At 47.3% G+C, this 25,028-nt stretch overlaps 1 protein-coding gene across 5 annotated transcripts in view; it reads left to right on the forward strand.

The window, feature by feature from the left end:
* Positions 1–24,661, forward strand: part of FUBP3 (far upstream element binding protein 3) — a 63,910-nt gene extending 39,249 nt beyond the window's left edge. For 4 of the 5 annotated variants that reach the window (XM_063316069.1, XM_063316070.1, XM_063316072.1 and 1 more), the window contains 12 exons: positions 144–306; positions 1,567–1,665; positions 3,655–3,756; positions 5,453–5,555; positions 8,903–9,003; positions 10,593–10,734; positions 15,056–15,216; positions 16,269–16,342; positions 17,007–17,083; positions 19,702–19,773; positions 20,631–20,758; positions 23,092–24,661. In XM_063316069.1, the coding sequence (XP_063172139.1) occupies positions 144–306; positions 1,567–1,665; positions 3,655–3,756; positions 5,453–5,555; positions 8,903–9,003; positions 10,593–10,734; positions 15,056–15,216; positions 16,269–16,342; positions 17,007–17,083; positions 19,702–19,773; positions 20,631–20,758; positions 23,092–23,100 (1,231 nt within the window). In that variant the 3' untranslated portion in view covers positions 23,101–24,661. The remainder of the gene's footprint in view (positions 1–143; positions 307–1,566; positions 1,666–3,654; positions 3,757–5,452; positions 5,556–8,902; positions 9,004–10,592; positions 10,735–15,055; positions 15,217–16,268; positions 16,343–17,006; positions 17,084–19,701; positions 19,774–20,630; positions 20,759–23,091) is intronic. The other variant, XM_063316071.1, reaches the window with a different exon arrangement.
* The last annotated feature ends 367 nt before the right edge of the window (positions 24,662–25,028 follow it).

The following is a 25,028-nucleotide window of genomic DNA, read 5'->3' on the forward strand; positions in this document are numbered from 1 at the left end:
CCCCTTAGACCCAGACAGAAGGGAAGCGGGTGCAATTGGCTAGCTGTTTTCCTTGAGATTTCTCTCTCTCTTTTTTTCCCCCCTTCCTTCCTTTCTTCCCTCCCCCCCCCTTTGTCTCTCTCTCTGTTTTCCCCCTTCTGAAGACAAGCGAAGCGGTTACTGGGCCAGATCGTGGATCGGTGTCGGAACGGGCTGGGCTTTCACAATGACGTGGACAACAACAGTACAGTACAAGAAATTCTTATCCCGGCATCCAAAGTGGGCCTGGTCATTGGCAAAGGCGGTGAAACGATAAAGCAGCTGCAGGTGCGCAGAATCCAATGTCCTGTCCTCGCCCCGTTGCCTGCCTGCTCACTCCCCCGCTGTGCAAAGGACTAACCTGTTGAGAGAGCCGGGGCAGAGAGTGGGGGGAGTCTCTCTGTGATCTTGCCCCCTTTCCCTAGTTGAGACCCAAACCGTTTGGGACCCTTTGGAGTCCCCCGTTTCAGCCTTCTGAGTCCCTTCAACATTCTTCCTCCTGCAACAGAGGTGAGCAGTTGTTGAATGACCAAGGGTCACGCTGTACCGAGCGGTGCGTGCAGCAAAGCAGATGGGGCTACGTCACCTGCACAGGTAGTCCTCACTTAACAACCACAATTGGGGCCGGCATTTCAGTCGCTAAGCGGTGTGGTTGTTAAGCGAGGCATTGCATGACCAGACCCAATTTGCGAATCACTGCGGTCATTAAAATGAATTGCAGTGGTCATTAAGCGAATCAGTGGCTCCCTGTTGATTTGGCTTGTCCGGAGCCGGCTGGGAAGGTCGCAAATCGCTATCGTGTGACCGAGGTACGCTGCGACCTGTAGTAAATGCAAGCCCGTTGCCAAGCACCCAATCGGGATCACGTGACCATGGGGGTGGTGCGACATTTGTAACTTTGAGGACGGGTTGCAAGTAACTTTTTAGCCCCGTCGCATCTCCGAACTGTTGTTAAACGAATGGTCATTAAGCAAGGACTACCTGTATCGCCAGAGGGATAGATTATATATTCTCATTTTCACCTGCCCTAGGAGGTGGCAAACAGCATCAGTCTTCAGCTGGGCTCAGAGGGGCATGCCGAAGAACGCTGAAGCCGTAGAAGGCCCACCTCTACCTTATGACACAGGTGGTCTCCTAGATTGGCCAAATTCCACCTCCAAGCTTCCCTCACTGTTGGCTCTGTGGGTTGTGGATGCTGGGATCTGTAGTTCAGTAGTGGGCAGGGGTCTGTTCTTCAGCATTAACATTGCTGCTTTAGCCTCTGCTGCCTGCCTTTGACCCACAGAGAGAACCCTCCAAGAAAGTTTTGGATACAAAGCAAAGCCATAAACCGGTCCCGGCTTTGCTGTCTCTGCAGCCCCATCTGCCTCATTTCCAGCATTCAAATGACTGAATCTCCGGGACTCCTGTCAATTCCCTCCCTTGCAGCCCCCCTCCCCCTTGTCCTATTTTCACAGCTTTCAGGCGGGTTTTTTTGGCATTCCATTTATTCTTGTAGTTTTTTCCCTCTCCCTCCCCGCTCCCGTTATCTGCACGATGCATGTGTAGGAACGAACAGGCGTGAAAATGATTATGATCCAAGATGGCCCTTTACCGACTGGAGCAGATAAACCTCTTCGGATTACCGGAGATGCTTTTAAAGTACAGGTGTGTATCAAAGAGGATTTGCAGTCGTGCTGATAAAAAAAGAGTTCTGGGAAGATTTGGAATAATGGCCCGGTGGGGGGTGCTAGCTTGAGATTATTCTTCTGGTGTGTTTTGTGTGTGGGGGGGGGGGTGTTATGGTCGAAGCAATCCTCTCTCCTTATTTACCTCTCACCCCTTTTACATTAGTAACCTTGCACTTTCTGTCCAAATTGAGTTCGGCCAAGTAAAAAAAAGCCAAAACAGCATGCAAATCTCTGTGCATTGTGGGGGAAAAAGGCGATGCAGGCTGCGTAGCGCTGGCTGAAGTATAATACAGTAGAAAGCCAAGTGGCTGGCCCAGTGGTTAGAGCACCAGGGTAGGGCTGGAGAGATCTGGGTTCAAATCCCCACCTTCCTTTAGGCAGGATTTAATTTTATTTCCCCCCCCTACTTTTCTGAAAGGGTGTTTGCAGCAGCAGCTAAGCTGGTCATTAAAAATGTAATTAGAACTAAAACAAAGGTTTATACACAAAAGCATGTGCTTGACATCAAACAGTTGGAAGAGGCCAAGCTAAATAAAAAGGGAAAAAAACCGCACAAATCTTCATCTGTATGCCTGGAAACGGAATGCCTCAGTGCTAGCAAAGTACAAGTCTGGGAACAAATCTGGAAATGTATGAAATGGGATTGCCTCCCCCCGCCCCAAAGAAAGCCCGTTTTTTGTGGGGATAGCAGCCCAACTCCAGAAGAAAGGATGGAGCAAGGGGTCTATTGCAATGTTATTCTGCTGATTCAGATGCTGGGAGGACTCATCTCTTTATCGAATCAGAATCTGGATGCCCAGATTGCTAGCAGGATTGACTTTTTGCTATCCAAACACCATTTGAGGTATTCCTACTGTAAAGCCTTCATCCCCTGCCGCAAAGCCCTTGATTCCAGCCCCAAGTGTCATTCCCCAAAATGAAAGAAATCCCATTGGAACAAAAAAAGAAATCCTACTGTCTCCATCTTTTTTCTTCCTTCAGTTGACATTACAGGACAAACTAATTTTTTTTTCGTTCTCCAAATTAGAAATGGAATTCCTCTTTTTGCATATGCCCATCCTGTTCATGTCCAGGGTGTGTGTTTCCCTCCTTCTCTCTTAACTCCACCTCAATTTAATACTCAGTAGAATATCCTCCAGGGGAATAAGAGAGTTCCCTTAGCTCTATTAGAAAATTTGAACGTGTTTTGTATCTTCCACTTAAAAGGAGCTAACCCAGATCAGCTCTGCTCAGTGTCAAGAAATCAAGAAACAGGCTGCAAGGTTTGGATTGCATCAGCTTGGAGGCTGGTTTACAGGCAGGGTTATCTCTGAACTAGGTTTCTAAAACACAGTGGCTACATTCACATGACATTCTATGCCCCAGGCTCAGGGCAGATTACAGTACATTAACGTTACGGCACCATTTGCAAAATATGCTCAGATAGCGGTTCGGTTTTCATAACCACCGTAACTGCATTTTAGGCTAGCCAAGAGTCTTCTGCAAAACCCACCAGAATGGGTAGGATTTGGGTGTGAGGAAACTATAGAAGGCAAATTAAGAATGTCTGCGTTGGGAGACAGACAAAGGTATAACAACTTATAACTCTTATGTTGCAAACTTTTATTCAAATGCCAGCAATTCCTGTGAAACCTAGAAACAAAATTAGGTCAGTTGTCAAATCACGTAGCAGCGAGGTTGGACGGATGCGGATCCAAAGTGTGATCTCCCCCGCCCCCCCGAAAAAGCGTTTTCTGCTACTCTGAAGTCTGCAGACATTTTAAAAAGCGTGCAAAAGAAAAGAGCCTGAATGTCCTCCAGATGTGAGTTCCCAGAATTCCCCAGCCAACAGGGCTTTTGCTGAGAATTCTAGCAATTCAAGAGTGTGTCCTGCTTCCCAGGCCCTCAGCCCTGCCCCTGGGAGACACAAATATAGGTCCCACGTTGACTGACTCTGACACAGATCCATTTTCTCTGTTCTGAATAGCAAGCCAGAGAGATGGTACTGGAGATCATCCGAGAAAAAGATCAGGCAGACTTCCGGGGCGTACGCAATGATTTTACGTCCAGAATGGGAGGAAGCATAGAGGTGCGTAGTTCTCTTAACGAGTTTTGCCTTCTTGCTTTGCAGGAAGTAATTGGGCGGGAGGGAGGGAGGGGGAGCAGAGCTGAGATTTCTCCAGTGGTGGTCGTACAAGTAGTCCTCTCTTAACTACAACAATTGGGACTGGACTTTTGGTTGCTAAGCAAAGCGGTCATTAAGTGAATCCAACCGGATTCTATGACAATTTTGTGGTGGTTGTTAAGTGAATCACTGTGGTCATTAAGCCAGCCACATGGTTGCTAAGCGAATCACGTGGTTCCCCATTGATTTTGCTTGCTGGAAGCTGGCTGGGAAGGTTGAAAAATGGCGATCCCGTGACCGCAGGATGCTGTGACGGTCATAAATATGAGGACCAGTCATAATTTGTTTTTTTCCAGCACCGTCGTAAGTCCAAACCATCAGTAAACCAATGGTCGTTAAGCAAGGACTACCTGTAGTAGAACCATGGCTACTTTCAAATCGAATCTGCTTTTTCAAGGCAGCATTGATGCTAGGCGAAAAGCTAACAGACTGAGCCCCTAACAGTTACTGTATATTTCCTGGTGAGTGGTAATTGGGCAGACTTTATTAAAACTAATGCATCTCTTCCCTGGAAGCCCACTGGATGGAGGGTGGGAGGAACTAGAGAAAGAGGAACGGACAAAGTGGAATCTCCCTGCAGCTCATTCTCAAACTAAGCTGTTACGGAAGGGCACGTTAGCCATTACCAGGCAGAGCAAGTGGTCTTAGCTTTGTGTAAGACAGCATGGGCAATCCCTGGCTTAATTTCTAAATCCTTCTCCAGAGGATTAGTTAAGGCTGTCTGCCTTTTCCCTACAGAGGTGGGAGGGAAGTGTCAGCCTTACCAGGTAGACCAGACAGGAAACACAACCAGATATGCTAATTCTACTTTATTGTAACAACAGTATGGGTGGGCCTTTTTCAATGACCAGAGACCACGTACAGGTCGTCCTCGTTTAGTGACCGCAACCTGGACTGGCAACTCGGTCATTAAATGAACTGGTCGATAAGTAAAACTGCGGTGGTGCTTATGGTCTGACTTCAGCTTTCCTTGGCTTTAGAGACCTGCGAAGGTCGTAAATGCAAGGATTGGCCGTAAAGTTACACTTTCATCCCCGTCGTAACTGTGAACTGTTGCTAAACAAGGCAGTTGCTAAACAAGGACTACCTTACTATATTTGGGGGATGTCCAAGAGACACACAGGATGGGTTGATGATACCCTGTGAATGGAGCCAAGCTTTTCAAGGGGGTTCAGGGAAAATGGGAATGTTCCATTCTTTTGACTGTGTTAAGTGCATTTTAGGGCTTCGTCTCCAGTGTTTTGAGTGTTCCCTTGCTCAAAATAATAAAAAAAGATCTTTCAGTAACTGTAGTCATTCTGGAAGGTACAGAAATGCCATTTTGGGCCTCCAGTCCCTCATCCCAGTCCTAAAATCAACAACGGTGTGGTAGGGCTGCTCCTGACGTTCTGTCCAAATCGGTGGGTGAACCGACATTTCCTCTGGCTCCCTTTGCCGGATCTTAACGCCAACAGCTGTGAGTGATGATGAAGAAGCCGACTTGACATGAGGTGAATCTCTGGCCTTGATGCTCGAGCGTGGCTGGTCTTCCATTGGTCTGCTGGTCTGCTGGTCTTCTTGACCCCAGCCCCCTGCTCATTCGTTTCCCTCCTCTCCACAGGTCTCCGTACCCAGATTTGCGGTGGGAATTGTAATAGGAAGAAACGGCGAAATGATCAAAAAGATTCAGAACGACGCAGGGGTTAGGATTCAGTTTAAACCAGGTCTGTGGGCCTTTTTGTTTGTGGCTTTGCTTCTTTCAGCGGGGCCCAGAGGCACCAGAGGTTGCGTGGGCACACTATGCAATATCACGATATCACCGTTCGGTCCTTTGGGTTTGCATTTTAGTTGTTTTTTTGTTTTAGCTTATTGTAAGCTGCTTTTCGTTGCTACGCAGTCTGCAGTCTGCAGTCTTTTTCTTTTTTTTTAGCATGTTGGAAACCAGTACCGTATAAACGAATTCTGAGTTAGCTCAGCTGGCTGGATTCATAGCATATAGCGATCCAGAAACTTAACCATTTGATGATGGGTTGTGCTAGATGTGGTGAGAGGTATTGATTTAATTTGGTTGGGTTGTCTGACTGTGCTACTTAGAGCCTGTTAGACTGAAGCAACATACATTTCACAGTAAGAAATAAAGTATAGCATTAACCATACGTTTAACCACAGGTCTGGGTTCACTCCAGAGGCGTCTGCGCTGCAGGTGAAAGAATTTGAGCTTGTAGTTGTGGCCACCATCTTGACTTTTTGACCTTCCCTGTGGACACCCCTGGGTCCCCAGCACTCTGAGCCCTAAACTAGCCAACCACAGTTTAGCTTTGTGGGGCTAACCCAGCCAGCACTAAGTAAATAATTTCTCCGAAATACAAATTTGCAACATGGCATAATGTACTGATCAGGTGTGTGCAGTTCAGTATAGTCTGTAGCTTTGCAGAAGTTCTCCAGAACTCTTAATGGGTCTGCACAGAGATACCAGGAACTGGCTGGGAGTTTTTTCACGCAAAGCGGGGAGGCTCTTACAATACAGCTCACACTCCCCCCACCGCATTTCATTGCGAAGCCCAAAATCTGGGGAAAGAAGAGGCATGCTTCATCGTAGACGGTGCAATTGGCCAGACTTAAAAAATTCAAGAATATATTTGAATGCCTTAACAGCACAGTAAGATTGATCTTATTTATTTGTTTGTTCCTGTTACAAGCTGCTTCAATCATCCAAGCGACTCTAACTGACATAATGATGTCTTCAAACAATAAAACAAGCCAAGAATAGCTACAAACAACCACAATCTGTATGTGTTACTATATAAGGGAGGGAAATACCAAGAACCAAGGAATAAAATCTCAGTATAGGTAGGCCTTGACTTACGATCAAAACCAGGACTGGAACTTCTGCTGCTAAGCCAGGAGGTCGTTAAGTGAGTCTACCAATCTCACAACCTTCGTTGCCATGGTTGTTAAATGAAGCATGTGGTTGTTAAGTGAATCCGCCTTCCCCCATTGACTTTGCTTGTCGAAAGCCAGTGGAGAAGGTCGCAAACGGCGATCCCATGACCCTGAGACACTGCAACCATTGTAAATCCATGCCAGTTGCCAAGCACCCGAATTTTGATCACATGACCGCAGGGATGCTACGACAGTCGTAAGTGCGAGGACTGGTTGCAAGTCACTTTTTCAGCGCCGTCGTAACTTTGAATGGTCGCTAAACGAGTGGTTGTAAGTCGAGGACTACCTGTATCAGTGTGGGGTCGTAAATCAGCTTGCTGTTGAAACACCAATATTTTAAGGGCTAGCCAAAATAATGACATGATTGGAGCCAGGCAGACTTTTTATCCTACAAGGCAGGGACAGCCCCAAAAAAGCCTCATCTGCAAGGTCCCCCAAGGTGACATAATTTTAACAACGGGGCTTTATTTCATTTTAAGCAGATTACGAAGTCGTGCCTCATTCTGTGGTTATCACTATTGGAAACAGGGGACAAGTTTGCTACGTGTTGCTTATGCCATTGCTTTGGATGTTCTCAGATAAAAAGTAAAGGAAACTGGATATTCAGGAAAATGGTAAAATATGCCCAGGTTGGTGGTGGTGGCGGCGGCCTCTTTCGAGAATGCTGCATTTCTCAGGCCAGCGACGCCTGCTGTTGTCCAGAAATGGGGGACTGATCCACCCAGATCTTCGGAAGACCTTCCCCTTTTAGAGTACGAGTGGGTAGAAGGATGATCTCAGCGTGCTTCTCGGTGGATCCGCCAGGATTTCTTAGTCCTGATTGTGTCACCATGGCAGCCTGCCCAAAATAAACTGCTGACATTTTGAATGACAGAAGGGGTTTTTTATTAGAGGTGTGCACAGTTTCAGATTCAAAACTCTGCAAGCCAGATACCTTTGGCATCGGCGACATTTTGCACACCCTTAATATATCTATAGGAAGTCTTCATCTAACAGCCATTCATTTAGTGACGGTTTGGACTTATGACGGTGCTGAAAAAAAACGATGTGTGACCGGTCCTCACACTTACGACCATCACAGTGTCCCTCCAGTCACATGATCGTGATTTGGGTACTTGACGACCAGTTTGCATTTATGACCATCGCAGCATCCCGTGGCCATGTGATCGCCATTTTTGACCCTCCTGGTGGCTTCTGGCAAGCTAAATCAATGGGGAACCTTGTGATTTGCTTAATGACCATGTGGTTCGCTTAATGACCATGATGATTCACTTAACAACCACTGCAAAAAAGGTCATAAAATTGGGTCAGGTTTGCTTAATGACCGCTTTGCTTAGCAACCGAAATTCCAGTCCCAATTGTGGTCATTGAGCGAGGACACCTGTATGCAGCTCTGCTGCTCTTAAGAATGTGAGGCCCTGCAGATGGATCCAGCCAAGAGCCACATCCAAGCATGGACAAGAAAGTGATAGTTCAGTTTTTCTTTTCAGCAAATGGCATTTAAGATGCATTAATGGGATAGACCATGGTTTCTCAACCTTGGCCACTTGAAGATGTGTGGAGTTCAGCCCCCAGAATTCCCTAGCCAGCCTTGCTTACCCTTCTTCAAGCTGCCAAGGTTGAGAAACACTGGGATAGACTGTCATGGAGAAAAATCTATGTGGTCCCCAAGAGTCAACACCAACTTAATGGCAAATAGACATTCAACCAACCCAATTCAGGAACTGATAAACAGCCCTCAAAACGAGACTTATTTAGTCCTCTTTAACCATCCACCCACTAAGAGTTTGCCACCGGCTCTGAGGGCAGCAAATTCCATGATTTAAATATGTGTTGTGTAAAAAAAAGAAAAAAAAGACTTACTGGTCTGAGAAAGCACTCTTTGTTCTCTTTCAGTGGAATTAAAATTCTTAAATTCAGAGTATCTTTTGGGGAGTCTCAGAGTCCTGGTTAAAATCAAATGAGGAAGCAAAGCAATATCCTTAAATTGTGTCCTTCCCCCAACTTTCTAGCGAAGCTGAACTTGCCTAGAGAAACCACCCTCTGAATCCTTTTCCAGATGGGAAGCCGAGGACTCCCTACCTTCTGTTGTTGTTTAATTTGGGCTTTCCCTTGCTTTGTTCCACAGATGATGGCATTAGCCCAGAAAGGGTCGCACAGGTCATGGGCCTTCCCGAGCGATGCCAGCACGCGGGTCACATCATCACTGAGCTCATTCTCACGGCACAGGTAAGGAAGGGTGAGCCCCATCAAGCTTAGGGACATCACCGGGCAGAGGCCCAGCACTCACCTTCAGGCTGCTCTTGGGTGGGACTGAATTTGCCTTCTAATGGGGTGACATGCTAAACCTTGGCACTGGTTGGCCAAAAGAATGGACCTGAACTGATGGCCATGGGACTCCGGTTGGAGAAGGCGGCAAGCTGGTTACTGAATTAATCCCTTTTTGTGCAAACGATACAGGAAGCCATATGCTAAGCAGACAGGCTGGGTTTGCATCGCAGGCAGTTAACCCAGCTTGGTGTACTCCACCAACCTGGTTAAGGGCTTGGTGTATGATGGTCTCTGGGAATGACCTTGGGAGACTGAGGGAAGATCCACAGCCAGGGGAACGGTCGGATAAGAGGCAGCTGAGCCCACAGAAGTAAAAGGGGAGTGGGAAGTGTCTTAGATGGGACCTTTCCTGGTTTCTTGGGCTGTAAAGGCGATGGGGAGAAATGTACTTTCAGACCTTCAAGGTTGATGTCAGCCTTGCGAGGTAGTCCAGACAGGAAGCACCCGCAGATGAACTAATTCTGCTTTACTGTAAGGATACATTAACAGAATCTTGCAAGTCTGAAAGTACATTTCTCCCTCATCTCTTTCACAGCCCAAGAAACTGGGAGGGTCCCTTCTGAGATGCTTGCCACTCCCACATTCTTTTTGCAGGCTCAGCTGCCTCTTTCCGACTGCCCCCTGGCTGTGATTCTGCCCCGTCTCCCAAGGTCATTCCCACAGGCCATTACACCGTGTGAACACAGCCTGCCAGCAAACTTGATGCAGCCTTAAATGCCCTTCGTTATTCCCCAGTCTTTTGGCCTCTGATCATTCTGGGAGCACAGCTGGAGAACGCATGTGGAGACCGGCTCCTCCAGGCCTTCTTTCGGACAGGCCTTCCCTAGTTCAGAAAGAGCCACATCTGTGGCAGCTGTGGTGGTCGGCCAGTGAAAAAATCACCTGATGGCGTTGGTGAGACTTGGTTTTACCTTGCCAGCCTTCCCGGTGGTCCTTGGGCTCTTCCGTCACCTTCTGTAACACAGTCCTCACTGGCTGCATTGGGACAGAGGATTGACTGATTTCCCTGAGACGTTTTTAATGGGCTGGGCAGCAGGGAATATTGGCTAACAATAAGAGCTCTGACCAGAGACTCCCTCGAAAGATGGTGGCCTCTCCTTCACCGGAGGCCCTTAAACAGTGGCTGGATGGCCATCTGTTTGGAATGCAGAAGCAGTGGGTTCCTGCTAGGGCTGGACTAGTGCGGGAAGTCTGCATGACTTCATTGTTTTCAAATCACATTCCATGAGGACTAGAAACTTGGAGGAGGACACATTATTTGGGAAGAACAGGCAGGGCTCCCATCACAGCCTCATTTTTGCTTATTATCCGATGTGGGATTGGGAAAGGCAGCTTCTCGACTTCTCGGCCTTAAATGGGCTCGAAGGGTGGCCGTCGCAGCCCTGGGGAAGTAATGGTTGTGTGGTGGGGAGGTGAGGTTGCCCCCGCCAACAAGACTCAGCGGGCATTTCCCATGCAGTGAGAGGTGCTGTGTTCTTCGCTTCCAGGAGCGCGATGGGTTCGGGAGCCTTGCCATCACCCGGGGGAGAGGGCGTGGCCGGGGAGACTGGAGCGTGGGCACGCCTGGCGGCATGCAGGAAATCACTTACACGGTGCCAGCTGATAAATGTGGCCTGGTGATTGGCAAAGGTGAGTCCCGGGGCAGTATTGACGTCTTCCTGGTGGACTTGCCAAAAAAGGTGGCATCTGTCTGTCTGTCTGTCTGTCTATCAATGTATAAATATCTATCGTATTTGTTCACCACCCATCTCATGTAGTGACAACTCTGTAATCCTTGCGGCTTTAACCGAGGCAGGTGTTTTTGCATCATTTTCCTGATATTTAGAACATCCTTCCCCAACTTCTCAGCCTTCAGCTCCAAAGTGCTTTCCCCAGTGGGTTTTCCTTCTGGCTGAGCAACAGCTGGAGAGGGTTTTCCAGGAGTTTCCCAGGCATCTTCTGCAGAGGGAGCAGCTGAACAGCCCCTGAATGGTGGCTGGTGCCCTCCTTCCAGATCCAGGGGTGGGCAACATAGGAGTGTGCTATTTAAAACTAAGTGCTGTAAGTTTTTGAAATCCTACCTCAAAGCACACACACAGAGACACACAATCCAGAAAGGAAGGGAAGAATATCCGCACTCTGATGGGGGCATCTCAGCTCCCCCCCGCCCTGTGATTATCAGGGGCTGAAAAGAAAGCAGGATGGTGGTGTCTGATTTCAGGTGTGATCTTAGCTGCAGAAAAAGTCCTTGTCCTCCATCCTTGTTTTCAACCCCCCTCCCTCTCCCCCATAACTCATCACTCCTCATTCCTTCCCACCCACCCCACTTGAAAGTCGAGGCCTTAACATTCCTCGGAGACAAACATCAAGCTTAGAAGGATAAGGAACTTCTGTAAAAGTTTAGGATATCCTGAAGAAGGATGGATGGATGGATGGATGGATGGATGGATGGATGGATGGATGGATGGATGGATGGATTCATTCATTCATTCATTCATTCATTCATTCATTCATTCATTCATTCAACTTATGTTGCCACCCATCTCAAACTTGTGACTCTGGGCAGCCAACCTCAAAGGCAAAATTAGGATTCCAACCTCAAAGGCAAAATTAGACAGCATTTCTCTTCAGGGAAGTGATTCCATAGGTTGAAACTAAATGCAACCAGACCAAAATTGGTGCCACCCAACCCCTGGAGGATAAAATCTATTCCAGAGAAGAGGTACAACACAGAATAAGCTGCCTTTGGTTGCTGTGGATTGTTCGTGTGATTCTACTACCGTAGAACTTGGAACCTATCCTGCCTTGAAACAACAGTGTTGCTGTTGCCATGCCATGTGCCTGTGTCAATGCCCCACTCAGCCTCCCGTTCCACCATTCACGAGTTTCACACCCCCCAGAGGGACTCCAGGGGGCTCCTCGAACACCGGAGAACTGCAATGCTCAGTTTCCAGTTCACTGATCTGAAGCCTTTTCTGGGTAGGCGCAAGATATAAATTCTCCAGGTGCACTTTTTTTTCTTCTTCTTCTTCCGTTGTCCCTGCAGCAGGTGAGCTGTTCTTGAAAACAACTGGCAGATCACCTTCTTCGGAGTTGTCCTCCAAGCAGGGACCCTCTTGTTTCCCAAACAGTGTGTGGCCAGAGGCTTGAGAATGGCCATTCACCGGTCAAGTGCTCCCTCTGCGTGCCAGAACTTGCAGACAGACTGCAGCGTCTTCAGGCCCAGGCTGGATTTCCATGATAAACCCAGCCATCTTGGCAGCTAACGTGGCCAGCCTCCTCCTTGTCACAACTGCTTTTAGCCCGGTTTGATTAATTGCTTTACGATTTTGTGTCCAGCTGTGGGCCCCCCGCTCCGGCGTTTTCTGTTCCCCGTCAGGTTGAAGAAAGGAGGAATCTTCTTGAATAGCTGTCCGTAGACAAGCACCATGTGTTAAGCGGGTGACTGGCTTCGTGAAAGGGCGAATATTTTCTGGAACTGAGTGGTCTGATGTTGGCCAGTTCTCTTTCTTCGGTCCTCAAATCTTTTGCTAGATGATTGGGAAGAACCTGCTCTGAAAACAGGGAGAGCTTGAAATGGATATTTCCTCCATTCTGATGTCTAGGGCGTGAGACGTCTCCCCTGTTGAGCTTGGATTCCCATCCAAGGATTTCTGCAGTAGATCCAACCAAAATCTGCTGTCCTGTAACCAAGTCTCGGAAAGATAATCTTGGTCTAGGCAATGAACAAGGTTCCTTTTTCTTAGCTGAATGTCCTTGGGGGCTTGAAAGAAAACGATAATTCCTGTCCCTGGCTTCCTCTACCCCAGTTTAAATCTAGCAATAAAAAAAGTTGGGATTACTCTAAACAGCCTACTTAGGTTCACAAATCACAGTGACTCTGCGTAGTGCCTGGTTCATCAAAATACTGCAATTCTGCAAGAGGCAGAATCCCAGTTACATACACACACACACGCCCATAAGTAACATGTTTGTGTATTCAGGGTGTGTTTAGGTAAATGCATGTCAAACTCCCACCACCGCTGCCTCGGAAGCGGGACGGTCAGGCGAGAGCGTCTGAACTCTAACAAGCCACGCATTTCCGGGATTTCGAAAACAAGCTATCCTTGCCAGCTTTGAAACGGGCAAGGACATAGAAATGCAAGCTTTCTGCAACAAGCAGCAGGCCGGGGAGTGTTTTGAAACTGCACGCCTCACACCACCAACCTGTTGGGTCGGGGTGGGGATGCCCGACTAGAGCAAGTGTTCTCAGATGCTGAACTAATTGGTCCTCTCCCTTGTTTGCTGCCTTCTCTCCCTTTGCCTTTCGTTTCGGCTGGTCACCCCACGCAGAATGAGGGTCATGCGTATCGCATCTCCCCGCCCTCTTTGTCCTTGTTAGAGGAAGGCGACCCTCCAACCTTGTGTGAAGTTCCAGCAGAAGAATCGAGCCATTGTAGGGGTAGAGGAATCCTTTGTTAAGCAAATTTCATTAAGAGACCGAGACCGAGACCCTCCGGGTATATCTCGTTGTCTTGCGCTCTCTGCTCTGCCGAGGGAGGCTAAATTTTCATTAGTTGTGCCCCACCCTTGTACAAGCCCTTCCTTGTCTGGCTCTTTTCTCCCAGAGTTGGCAGCCAAAGGCTTTCCACCAGCCCTCGCTAACACTGGAGAGATCTTTGGGGAATTGGCGACAAAACCCCACCAGGCAGTGGGGTGGCCTTCAACAACAAAGGCTTGTGATGAGTTATTGGAACACGGCTGTTTTGTGGGACGTTTTACGGCTCGAGGGCTATTTTGCTTGTGGGGAGATGGCCATTGAAGGGCTGAAACTCAGAAGAATGTCCTACAAGGAGAGAGTCTTACGTTGACCACTATATGGCTGGGAGCTTAGGCTTGTTAGTGAAGCGGTCCATTTTAGGGGGTTTGATGTTCAACTTTAACTTACCAGACTGGCTGGGGTTCATGCGATCCACCAAGCCACAGACAGACCCAATTAGGTTTATCCATAACCAAGTTTAGTGGGTTGAGTGAATGTGATTGCTAGGGTCAAGGTGGGGTTATTAACTTTTATTAACAGAATAATAAAGGGGAGAGGCATCATTCCAGCATGGCCAGGTTCAAGAATCTCTCTTAGGAATATAAGGAATGTCTCGCGAGATTGGACCGCGATAACCTGTTTATGGGCCTACTAGATTCCTGTCCCTCTTTTACTGTAAGAACTCGGGATGGCTTACACGGGGATCTCAGACCATTTTGTCCCCATAACAACAATCACGTGGCGTAAGGAGTGACTGCGCTTGAGTCACCCAGGATGTTTCTGTGGCTGGGGATGGACTTCAGCACGCTGGCTGGGGAATTCTGGGAGTTGAAGTCCGCAGGCCTAAAAGTTGCTGAGATTGAGAAGCACTGCTCCATGTCACTCTGGCTCTCCCATGGTGGCCAGCCACACGTGGGATAAGAGCACCAATCTAAAGTGGGATTACGAGTCGTGCTATCTTTGATGAGCAAGTAGCCCATGATAGTGTCTGTGAAAAGTGGGTGCTAGTAGCAGTCATCCCGTAATGGAATGTGGGAAAGACCTTGGGAGACGGGGCAAAGGGACACAGCCAAGGGAACAGTCAGATAAGAGGCAGCTGAGCCCACGGCTGGATAGCGGGCGGGGCAAGAGGCTCAGAAGGGCCCCTCCCTAGTTTCTCGGGCTGTAAAGGGGACGGAGGGGCGGAGAAATGTACTTTCAGACTTGCAATCTCCTGTTAATGTAGCCTTACAATGACGTAGAATTAGCTCATCTGGTCCTATTTCCTGTCTGGTCTGCCTCGTAAGGCTGACACATCCTTGGTAGATGCGTGTCTTGGGAATACAGGAGTCTGCCGTGACAAGGTTATCCGTAATGACAGTTCTTGGCCGTGTCATGAATTCGGGAGGGGCGTTGGGACATACAGCCCGCCAGGCCAAAAATCTCACCAACCTCACCCTTGTCCTGCTGCAGGAGGTGAGAACATCAAGAGCATAAATCAGCAATCGGGGGCTCACGTGGAACTCCAGCGAAATCCCCCTCCCACCACGGACCCTAACATTCGGATATTCACCATACGGGGGGTCCCCCAGCAGATTGAGCTCGCAAGACATCTGATCGATGAAAAAGTCGGAGTAAGTTCTTCGCTCTTTCATTCCCTCCTGCCATCTTGCGCATGCCAGGGTGAGCAATAAGCCTTGGCAAAATCACAGCCCCCCAGCAACCTGCCTGCTGCTAAGACCGTCTCCCTTCTTTCAAAAACGGTTGGGGGGTTACCCAAAGATGTGTGATGGGCTGCGTTCCATTGCAGGATGCTGGGAGGCGTAGAAAACCCCAGTGTGCTGTCCTGTGAAGCGTGTTTATTCCTATGCAAGCGAGTGTGGTTCTAATTAGCGTATCATCCCCATATCCATCATCTGCACAAGCATTTGGGCTGTATTATTTAATGCGTAGGAGGGAGAGCCATGGAAAAGCCCTGCTTGTCAATTTCTTCCAGAACCATTGCTTGAAAAACCAACATGGTACCCTTTTGAAACATCCTAAGGAAGGCCAAGAAATACCCGTGTATTTGATGTCCATTTTAAGACTCGACCTTCCATTTTTGTAGCTTTTCCACTGTAGAATGGTGGGAAAAGACTACCGGTAGTCCTCACTTAACGACCACAGTTGAGACCGGCATTTCAGTTGCTAAGTGAATCCGACCCAATTTTACAGCTGTTTTTGCAGCAATTAAGTGAATCACTGTGGTCGTTAAGTGAATCACGCAGTTCCCCATTGATTTTGCTTGTCAGAAGCCAGCCGGGAAGGTTGAAAATGGTGCTCATGTGATTATGGGATGCTGTGACGGTCATAAATGCAAACCAGTTGCCAAGCGCCCAAATCGTGTTCATGTGACCACAGGGATGCTGCAATGGTCACGTGAGCACCGGCTGTAAGTTTTTTTTCCAGCGCTGCCATACATCTGAACCGTCACTAAATGAATGGTCATTAAGTGAGGACTGCCTGTATGAATTTTCAGCAGTCTTGGTTGGAAGAGACTCTGGGTCCATAGCTGACAGCCCCTCCCTTTTTACCCTGAGTATCACAGAGTTGTCCACAGACCCTGAATGTCCATCTGCTTTCAGTGCCGCCTTGCCAGTCAAACATGGCACGTCCGGTGTAAGTGGCCCCTAATTCTGTTTTCCAGGGCCCCAGCCTGGGCGCACCCGGAGGATTTAGCCAAAGTCCGTTCAGCCAGCCACCTGCGACAACCCATCAAAAGTAAGTTTTTCCCAGTGCGACTGGTGCTTGCAACCAGAATCCAGATCCATAATGCCACATCATTCCTGATGCTTTACGGATGCACACGAACACTAATCTCTGCCTTTGAAACCTGGCTCCGGAAGCCTTTTGCTTCTCAAGGTCTGAATTAGCAGAGGCCAGGGCTCAAAGGTGGTGGTAGGGGAACAGAGACGACAGCACCCAACAGACGAAAGAGACAGGCCTTGCCACCCAGGCATTCTCCTTTCCCAGCTTCTGCATTGTTAGGTAATGGTTAGGAGGAAAATTCAAGCGACGGTCGCACTAAACCACCTGCAAGATCCTACGGGATCGGCGAAAAGACGGGCCGCTTTGCTGATTTCCAGGAAGGCAGTTAGGAAGGCGATTGAAAAATCTTCCCTCTAATGTACTGGGGGGGGTCTTGATTTTTTACGTGGCCGGAGGCTCGGTGGCTGGAATTCCTGCCATCTGCTCGGTAAGTCTTGCCCAGGAGACTCTGCCAGAATTCCACTTGGAAAATTGCCACCACCGTGTCCGGGCAGAGGCCGCAAAGCCGAACAGGTTCTCCCCCCCGCCTCAGAAGAGCAGGGGCAGGTGGAGTAGAGCACAGTTGAATAAACAGAGGAAGGACTCCGGGCCAGTAACGGGTTCTTGTCGTCCACAGCGGTCCTCAGGCGTTCATGACCCAAGGCTGGGGAAGCACCTACCAGACGTGGCAGCAGCCGGGCCAGCAGGTTCCAAGTAAGTGTCTCCCCACCCTAGAATATTTTGGGGGAGGGGGGTACATGGGTACAGTCTGGAGGGTCCCAAGTCAAAATATCTCATGGACCCGCCTGCTCAGCTGCAGCGTTTTGCTTGCGGGTGGAAGCGAGCGGGAGATGGGCATGTGAATATTTTGTTGCGGAATTCAGAAAGCCTCATCAGAACCTGCTGGAGCTTGGAGATCAGCGTTTCTCAACCTCGGCAGCTTTCAGATGTGTGGACTTCAATCCCCAGAATTCCCCAGAGTTGAAGTCCACACATCTGAAAGCTGCCAAGGTTGAGAAACACTGCATTAGATCCTTCCTGACTGAGCAGGTGGTCCTTGGCCATCAGAAGTGGCCGGTTTGACCTTCCTACCTTCCTTCCTTCCTACCTTCCTTCCTTCCTTCCTTCCTTCCTTCCTTCCTTCCTTCCTTCCTTCCTTCCTTCCTTCCTTCCTTCCTTCCTTCCTTCCTTCCTTCCTTCCTTCCTTCCTTCCTTCCTTCCTTCCTTCCTTCCTTCCTTCCTTCCTTCCTTCCTTCCTTCCTTCCTTCCTTCCTTCCTTCCTTCCTTCCTTCCTTCCTTCCTTCCTTCCTTCCTTCCTTCCTCATAATTTTTACTAAAGATTTTCTTTTACAAAGTTAAAAGATAAACATGAAGCAATCTAGAAAGAAGGAAGGAAAGAAGGAAATGAGAATGAGGAAGGAAGGAAAATGAGAAAGGGGAAAAGGGGTATTAAGGCAGGACTAGAACTCACGGTCTCCTGGTTTCTAGCCCAGCACCTTAACCGCTAGACCAAACTGGCTCTTGCAGCAATAAATGAATAGAACAGAAGAGAACACCAAAGTCCTCCTTTGCAGCAAGAAATAATAAGATGAAATAAAATAATAAAATAATGGAATAGAATAGAGTATTAAAGTTCTCCTTTGCAGCAAGAGTGGAATGGAATGGAATGGAATGGAATGGAATGGAATGGAATGGAATGGAACACCAAAGTCCTCCTTTGCAGCAAGAAATTAAAATAAAATAATACCAAAGTCCTCCTTTGCAGCAAGAAAGAAAATAAATAATAGAAAACAAAATACCAACGTCGTCCTTTGCAGCAAGATTGGTGGGAGGGAAGTGACCAGAGGGTGCTTGTCCTTCATGCTTCTTTTTAAATCCCAACCTCATTTTTCACCAACTCCACCATCTTTTCATTGCGACCCTGCATTTTAGTTTCCCAGCTTCTTGCATGTATATTTTTTGGCCTCCGCCTTGCATCAGCATGAGAAAGACCTCTAGGCTCAGAATACAAGCAGCTTTAATATTCCAGCGAGGGCATTTTGTGACAGACCAAAACTTTTAAGCACCTGAGGAGACATCCAGTGGCTTGAACAGTGACGGGTGGGCAGTTCTTGCTTCCTCTCTGACACTCTGCAGATAAGTTTCAAAAATGTGGGGGGAAAAATCAGTGCCTTTTTGTGAGAGCCCCCACGGCTCTCTAAATTGCACCACCAGCCCACAACTATTCTCTGTCCCCATGGGAAGGCATAAATCTTCTCCTGTTGGGGCACCCTCCGGAGAGGTGGGCTTCAACACCCAGAATTCCCAGTGCTGGCTGAGGAATTCTGGGGATCCACCCATCCAGATGGGGGGATGCAGGGTTAGGGATGCAGATGGGGGGATGCAGGATGGATGGGGGGATGGATCCAGGATGGGGAAGACTGTTGTAGCTGTGAGTGTCTGGAAGGGCTGTTTTGTACAGTGATGAATCAGAAATCAGAAAAAAACACTTTGCTTTCAAAGCACCCAATGGGACGGGGGGAGAGAGGAGGAAGGAACTACCATTGTAAATTAGCAGGTCCAACTCCCCATCAGTGCACAGACGGCTGGTCCCATATCATCCTTTCAGAGTGCAGCATCGGCAAGCATCTCTTTTCTCAAGGAGCAGCTGTGAACTTGAGGGTGAAGCTGGCATGGAAGGACCTGGAGGGTTAGCAGGTGGCCAGAGCAGCAAGATAAAATGGGGAATGGTCCGCCCTAGGAGTGCCAAAACCAGGTTCCGGTTTGGCTTAACGTTTTCTCTCCCTCTGGTGCCTGAAGTTGGGCGAGGGACCCCAGATCTTCTTCTGAAGAGTCACTCCATAAGTATCTGTAAGGGGTTTACAGGGAGTCCTCGACTTACGACCACATTTGGGACTGAAACTTCCATTGCTAAGCGATGCAGTTGTTAAGTGAATTGCGCCCGATTTTACGGCCTTTTCTGCCGTGGTCGCTAGGCAAATCACACGGTTGTTAGGTGAATCCGGCTTCCCCCATTGACCTTGCTTGTCGGAAGCCCCCTGGGAAGGTTGTAAATGGTGATCATATGACCCTGGGACACCGCAACCATCGTAAATACATGCCGGTTGCCAAGCACACTAATTTTGATCACGTGACCACGGGGACACTGTGACAGTCGTAAGGGTGAAGACTGGTCATAAGTCACTTTTTTCCAGCACCGTCATAACATTGAACAGTTGTTAAACTGATGGTCATAACTCGAGGACTACCTGTAGACGCAGAGGGTGTGTCCTGTCCTCTTTCTGGGCTCCTCAAAACGTCTTCTTTTTCGTTACTTGCTTTCCGTTGTGCAGGTCAGCAAAGCCAGCAGCAGAACAGCCAACCGGATTACAGCAAGGCATGGGAAGACTACTACAAAAAGCAGAGTGAGTAGGCTGGCCATGGGGGCGACCGTCTGTCGACTGGGAAGATTGGGCTGAAGGACAGTTCCTTTACACATGCCAAAAAAGTATCCAAGTTGCAGCATTCAGAATAAAATGGCTGATGCAGAGGGCAGGGCCAGTTTGCAAGTGCCATCATCCCATCTGGTCTCCCGTGAGGCCCTTACCGGTTCCATTGTCCCGTTGCCTGGTTGTCCTGGCACACCGGTCAAGCAAGCTGGGGGTTGCGGCCACCCCATCTGATGGCTTTTGCAGAAGGAAAGACGGCACGTCGAGTCTCAAAAGCCTTGCCGTGCGGCAGTCGGACTTCCCAGGCTGTTGGTTGTTAGTCAAAACAGCTGGATAGATAAGAAGAACGCCAGCACCATAATGGTTACTGTAGTGGCATGTGGGAATGACCTTGGGAGACTGGGGCCAGAGACGCTGCCTAGGGAACGGTCAGATAAGAGGCAGCTGAGCCCACAGCTGCACAGTGGGTGGAGAAAGAGGCTCAGAAGGGACCCTCCCTAGTTTCCTGGGCTGTAAAAGAGATTTATACTTTCAGACATGCAAGATTCTGTCAAGGTAGCCTTACAGTAAAGTACAATTAGCTCATCTGGTTGTGTTTCCTGTCTGGTCCACCTGGTAAGGCTGACAAACCGGTTGAACCTGACATCCAGAACGGTGCTCGCGAAAAAGTGGCATCGCTCCTTGTGCCGAGCTCTGCCACAGGCTTCACGCGAAGCATGAATCCTATGGCTGCAAGTTTTTGAGGATGGGGCAGGAGGGGCATCTACCTGCTGGCTTCCTCATCGGCATCACCTTGACCTTGGTCCTCTCTTCTCCTCCTTCCTCCCCTCCAGGTCACGCTGCCACAGCTGTTTCTCAAGCCAGCAGCCAGCCAGACTACACGATGGCGTGGGCAGAGTATTACCGACAGCAGGCAGCCTATTATGGGCAGACGTTAGGACAGGCTCAGGCCCACAGCCAGGTGGGTGTTTCTCTCCCGTGTGCTTCCCGTCTCCGAACCCGCTTGGCAGCCGATCGTTTCTCTGCAGACCCCATGAATTAAAAGGCCAGCCCCCTGAAGCCGTTAATCATTGACAACCCACTGGCAAGTCTGAAAAAAGAGAGGCTTAATTCAACGCCGGGATTTTTGAGGCAGGTTGATAGGACAGCAGAAGCCCTTAAGGCTTACTTGCCAGGCACGGGCTGGGTTTGGCGTTAGGCCAGCCAGCCAACAACAGAACCAGTAAATAAAGTCAGGAATAATCTAACAAGGAGTCACACCTCTCTTGAAGTGAGATCCCAAACAAGAATCACAACAGCTCCTCCAAAGCAATTAAAAGATATAGTTATAATTAAATTAATTATAATTAAAAGTAATTAAAAGATATAGTTATAACCCAGCAGCAAAATAGGGGTAGCTTACACGGAGTGCAAGCTAAATAAGAATTCCCAGATGACCAAGCAAACCACACTATGGTTTGATCGAGCGAGCGAGCGCAGTCTTTCAAAACTTCACTCCCTGGCTGTCGGGTGCAAGTTCTCAATTTACCCCAGGCCTTTTCAAGCCTTGTCAGTGACATAATTCGTGCTTCCAAATAACTGTTTGTTTGCTTGTTTGTTCATTCAATTTATATATATACTTCCATGTGACTCTAGATGGCTTACAATAAAATAAATAAAATACAGTTGCCGAGGCTGCCCCACTTCTGGGGGGTGGGCTGTCTGCCTTTCCCCCCCGTGTCAAATTTGTGCTCCCAGTGTGCACGGGAGAATTGCTCGTCTGCCTGGGAGCCCCCTCGTTGCTTCTCTGTGAGTCCCAACTGGGGGGCATGCGTGCATTTTTTTTTTTTTAACTGCCTGGAAGCAGACCCAGCATAGTGACCTCTCCAGGGGTGAAAAGCTCATCAGCATCATTCTTCTGCTGCTTGTTCTGAGTATTTTGAGCAACTGGGCTCGCCTACTGCAGAGGCCAAACAGAATTAATTCCTCATTTTCTATGGAGGTCAGAGAAGGAGGCTAGGACGAGGATGCACTCAGAGGTACAGCAGGCAGGCTCTTTGTTGTTCAGACAGATCCTTCGTGTTCATCCAAACGCTTTGGAATCAATTACCGGGCTGATCGGCCAGGCTAGATTTCAAATTTGGGACCCCGTTTGGAGGGTCAGGTCGGGCTGATCCAAATGTGTCCCTTCAGAAGGGGGCAAAGGGGGTGGCTGCTGGTGCAACAGCTGGGCGCAGGGCTCCCTGATTCAAAGGGGCGCTTGGATCCAATTGCCGTTGCATTTTCGAATGGCAGTTGGGGGCGGCGGCATGGTGCCCACCTGGGCAAAATAGAGAGATGGGGATCAAACTCATGAGCCACATTGAACATTATCTCAGTCTTAGCAATTCCAGAGCCTTTAAGGAAACCGTGCACGCTACACCTAAATTCATCAGCCAGTACTGACCGTGGGAAGTAAACCAGGATTGGATTCCCATTGAAGCAAATTATGCTGTCATTTGGTCAAACCAGCTTTTCCACCATTGCCCAGTAGTTTCCAAGTAAAGCACTTTTTGAATTTCTGATGGTACAACCAATAGAACAGCCATAACTTTTTATTAACTATTACTCGCTTGAGAAAACAAGAGCTACCTGAGAGGCACAGAAGCCTAGCACAACTTGTAGTAGACGTGGATCCTTTGCAACGCAAGCTGGGCCAAGGAATAAAAAATGAAATTGGAATGGGGTCGGTCAGGTCCAACCCTCGAGAAGAAAAATGTGTCCTTGAAAACACTGCCAACTTGGATAAGTTAGATAAAATATTGGAAAGCTACTGTGCCTCTTGGGATAACTTCAGCGCTCAGGAGGAGAGACCACAGATGTCCTAAACATATGGGAGATGGTGGAACACCAAACAAAACCCAGTTTTGGTCTAGGGGCCTTGCTTGCTTTTTCTGGCCCCAGTGCTGAAAGGCATTGATGGGGCTTCCTAAAATCCCCCCAATTTTGTGATGGAATTTCACCAGCATTCCCCTCATTCCCGGCCTCCCCTTCTGTTGCGTTGACCATTGTTGGGTTCACCCAACATACAAGGCTACGGTGAAGCAAGGTTGGATCGTTAGTTCCCCTTTCAACACATTGTGGGCTCCCAACTTTTGCCCAACAGGGTCTCGTTGACGTTCTTGAGCAAAGATGCCCCTTTGGTTGTAGGCGGGAAGGGGGCGTGGGGTGGGAGTGATGGGTCTTGTTGTCCCATCCCTCTGCAGGAAAGAATTGAATACTCGCTGAACATTTTTAATTCTGTTTCCACCCACCCACTTTTTTTTTTTTTTTCAGGAGCAGTAGAACAACTGTTTTGATTCTTCTCTTCCTTTTCATTTTCTTCGAATCATTGTGGAAACAAACCTTTTTTGTAACAGAGGTTTCTAGATTTGCAACCGTTTGATGAAGACTTCTTTCTTTCTTTTTCTTTCTCTCTTTCTTTCTTTCGTGAAACACTAGTTGTTAGGATAATCTATACTGAACTTTTTCTAAAAATCAGGAACAATTAGTAATGTGTACTAAACTTTATGGACATGTTATGTCATTTTCTTTCTTTTTCTTATTTCTTTTTTTGTTTTTGTTTTTAATTGGGGGGGTACGTTCATTTCCAAATTTGCAAGGAAAAAAGAGAGGAAAAAAAAAACAGGAAGCGAAACTCCAGGAATGTGGTTTGGGGGGAGGCCAACGAGCAGCTGGCATCAAAACTTTTCCCCAAAGCTGTGACAGTTTCAACAAGTGGGTTTTGTGTGTTCGTGTGGCTCCCCCCCCCCACCTCTTCTCCTTGTATTTTAATTTTAAATCTCTTCTGTTGAAACAGAAAAAAAAACAAAAAAAATGCTTGGAAGTCTTAGGTGGTATGTAACAAATTCTAAAAAAAAAAAAATGAAATTTTTAAAAAACAGTATTTAAATATTCTTAAATATGTAAATTCATTAAGTATTTTACTTCTAATTTCTTGTACCTTGGCTGTCTTTTTTGATTTTATTGCATTTTTTTAAAAGAAGAAACTGAATTATGCTATGTATTGTAATTAATTATGTGAATTCTTTATCAAGACAGTTACTGTTTGCTATCGAGTTCGTTTATTGCGGGGGAATTTTGTAGGGGGCTGTATAATTTCTAGAGATCTAAAGGAGTAATATAAAAACAATGTGTTAATTTTTTAGTGATACTATTTTTCTTTCTATGTCTCCATTTTTGGTTGCATTTGTATATCTAAGGCCTCCAAGCTTCTCTAAAAAAGAAAAAAAAAAACCTTTTGTCTATTTCAGAAATAAATACTGTTATTTTTAATATTAAGATGAAACTGCTATTAGTATCTTTAACAAGCACTGTGGAACATTAAATCCTATAAAATAGTAGTAACTATTTTTTAATTCCAGGGTGTGTGTCTGCTTTTTGCTTTTTATTTTTCCTTTTGTTTTTAAGTATTTTCTTACCTTAATATTTGTCAGATTTTACCTAAAGGAAATAAAATGAAATCTAGTATTAACCATAGGTATGCTCTGAATAATTTTTTGATTTAATAAAAGGGATATGGTTTCCGGTGTTTATTGTAGTGTTTTCTTGTACAGATAACAGTGTATTTTTAAAGAGAAAAAAAAAACGGAAGTAAAGCTATTTTTTTCTTGACATTTTTAATTGATCTGCAGGACATTCCGTTTTGAATTGTACTGAAGTTACTGTTTTAGGATCTTCCCTCCCCCCCTTCCCATTTCTTTATAATGCTTGAAATGTCTAACTGTATACAAAAACACAATTGGATAATGTTGAGCATGATGTTTTAAACAAAAAATGTTCTTTTTATTTGACTGACAGTTGCATTTTACACTCTCTCTATAATAAAAAAAAATTCCACATGATACATTTCTGGGTTATGGATCCAAGTCTGTTCGGTGTCCGCTTACAGAAACCACGTTTAAAACCAACCTCGGTTTCCATCTTAGTTTTCGGCTTTGCTTATAAAAGGCTTTTCTTAGCGGCTGATGAGTCCTCGTCTTCTGCAGTGAACTTTGTCCTCATGTCACACTGGGGTCTCTTTGAACCCCGTAGCTCTCAATGGCTGAATCTCCTCTTCTTTCTCTTATTCCCCCCCCCCCAAAAAAGTTAAGGTGCTGCAATGCTGGAGTTTAGATTTCCAAGACAATCTTCTTTTCATAGAAGGCTTCTTGAGGTGCATGGGCTAACTCCACAACCATGCACATGGTTCAGTTGCACATCAAGAAAGGGAG

This window comes from Candoia aspera, chromosome 16 (assembly GCF_035149785.1).
Source record: "Candoia aspera isolate rCanAsp1 chromosome 16, rCanAsp1.hap2, whole genome shotgun sequence".
NCBI lineage: Eukaryota > Metazoa > Chordata > Lepidosauria > Squamata > Boidae > Candoia > Candoia aspera.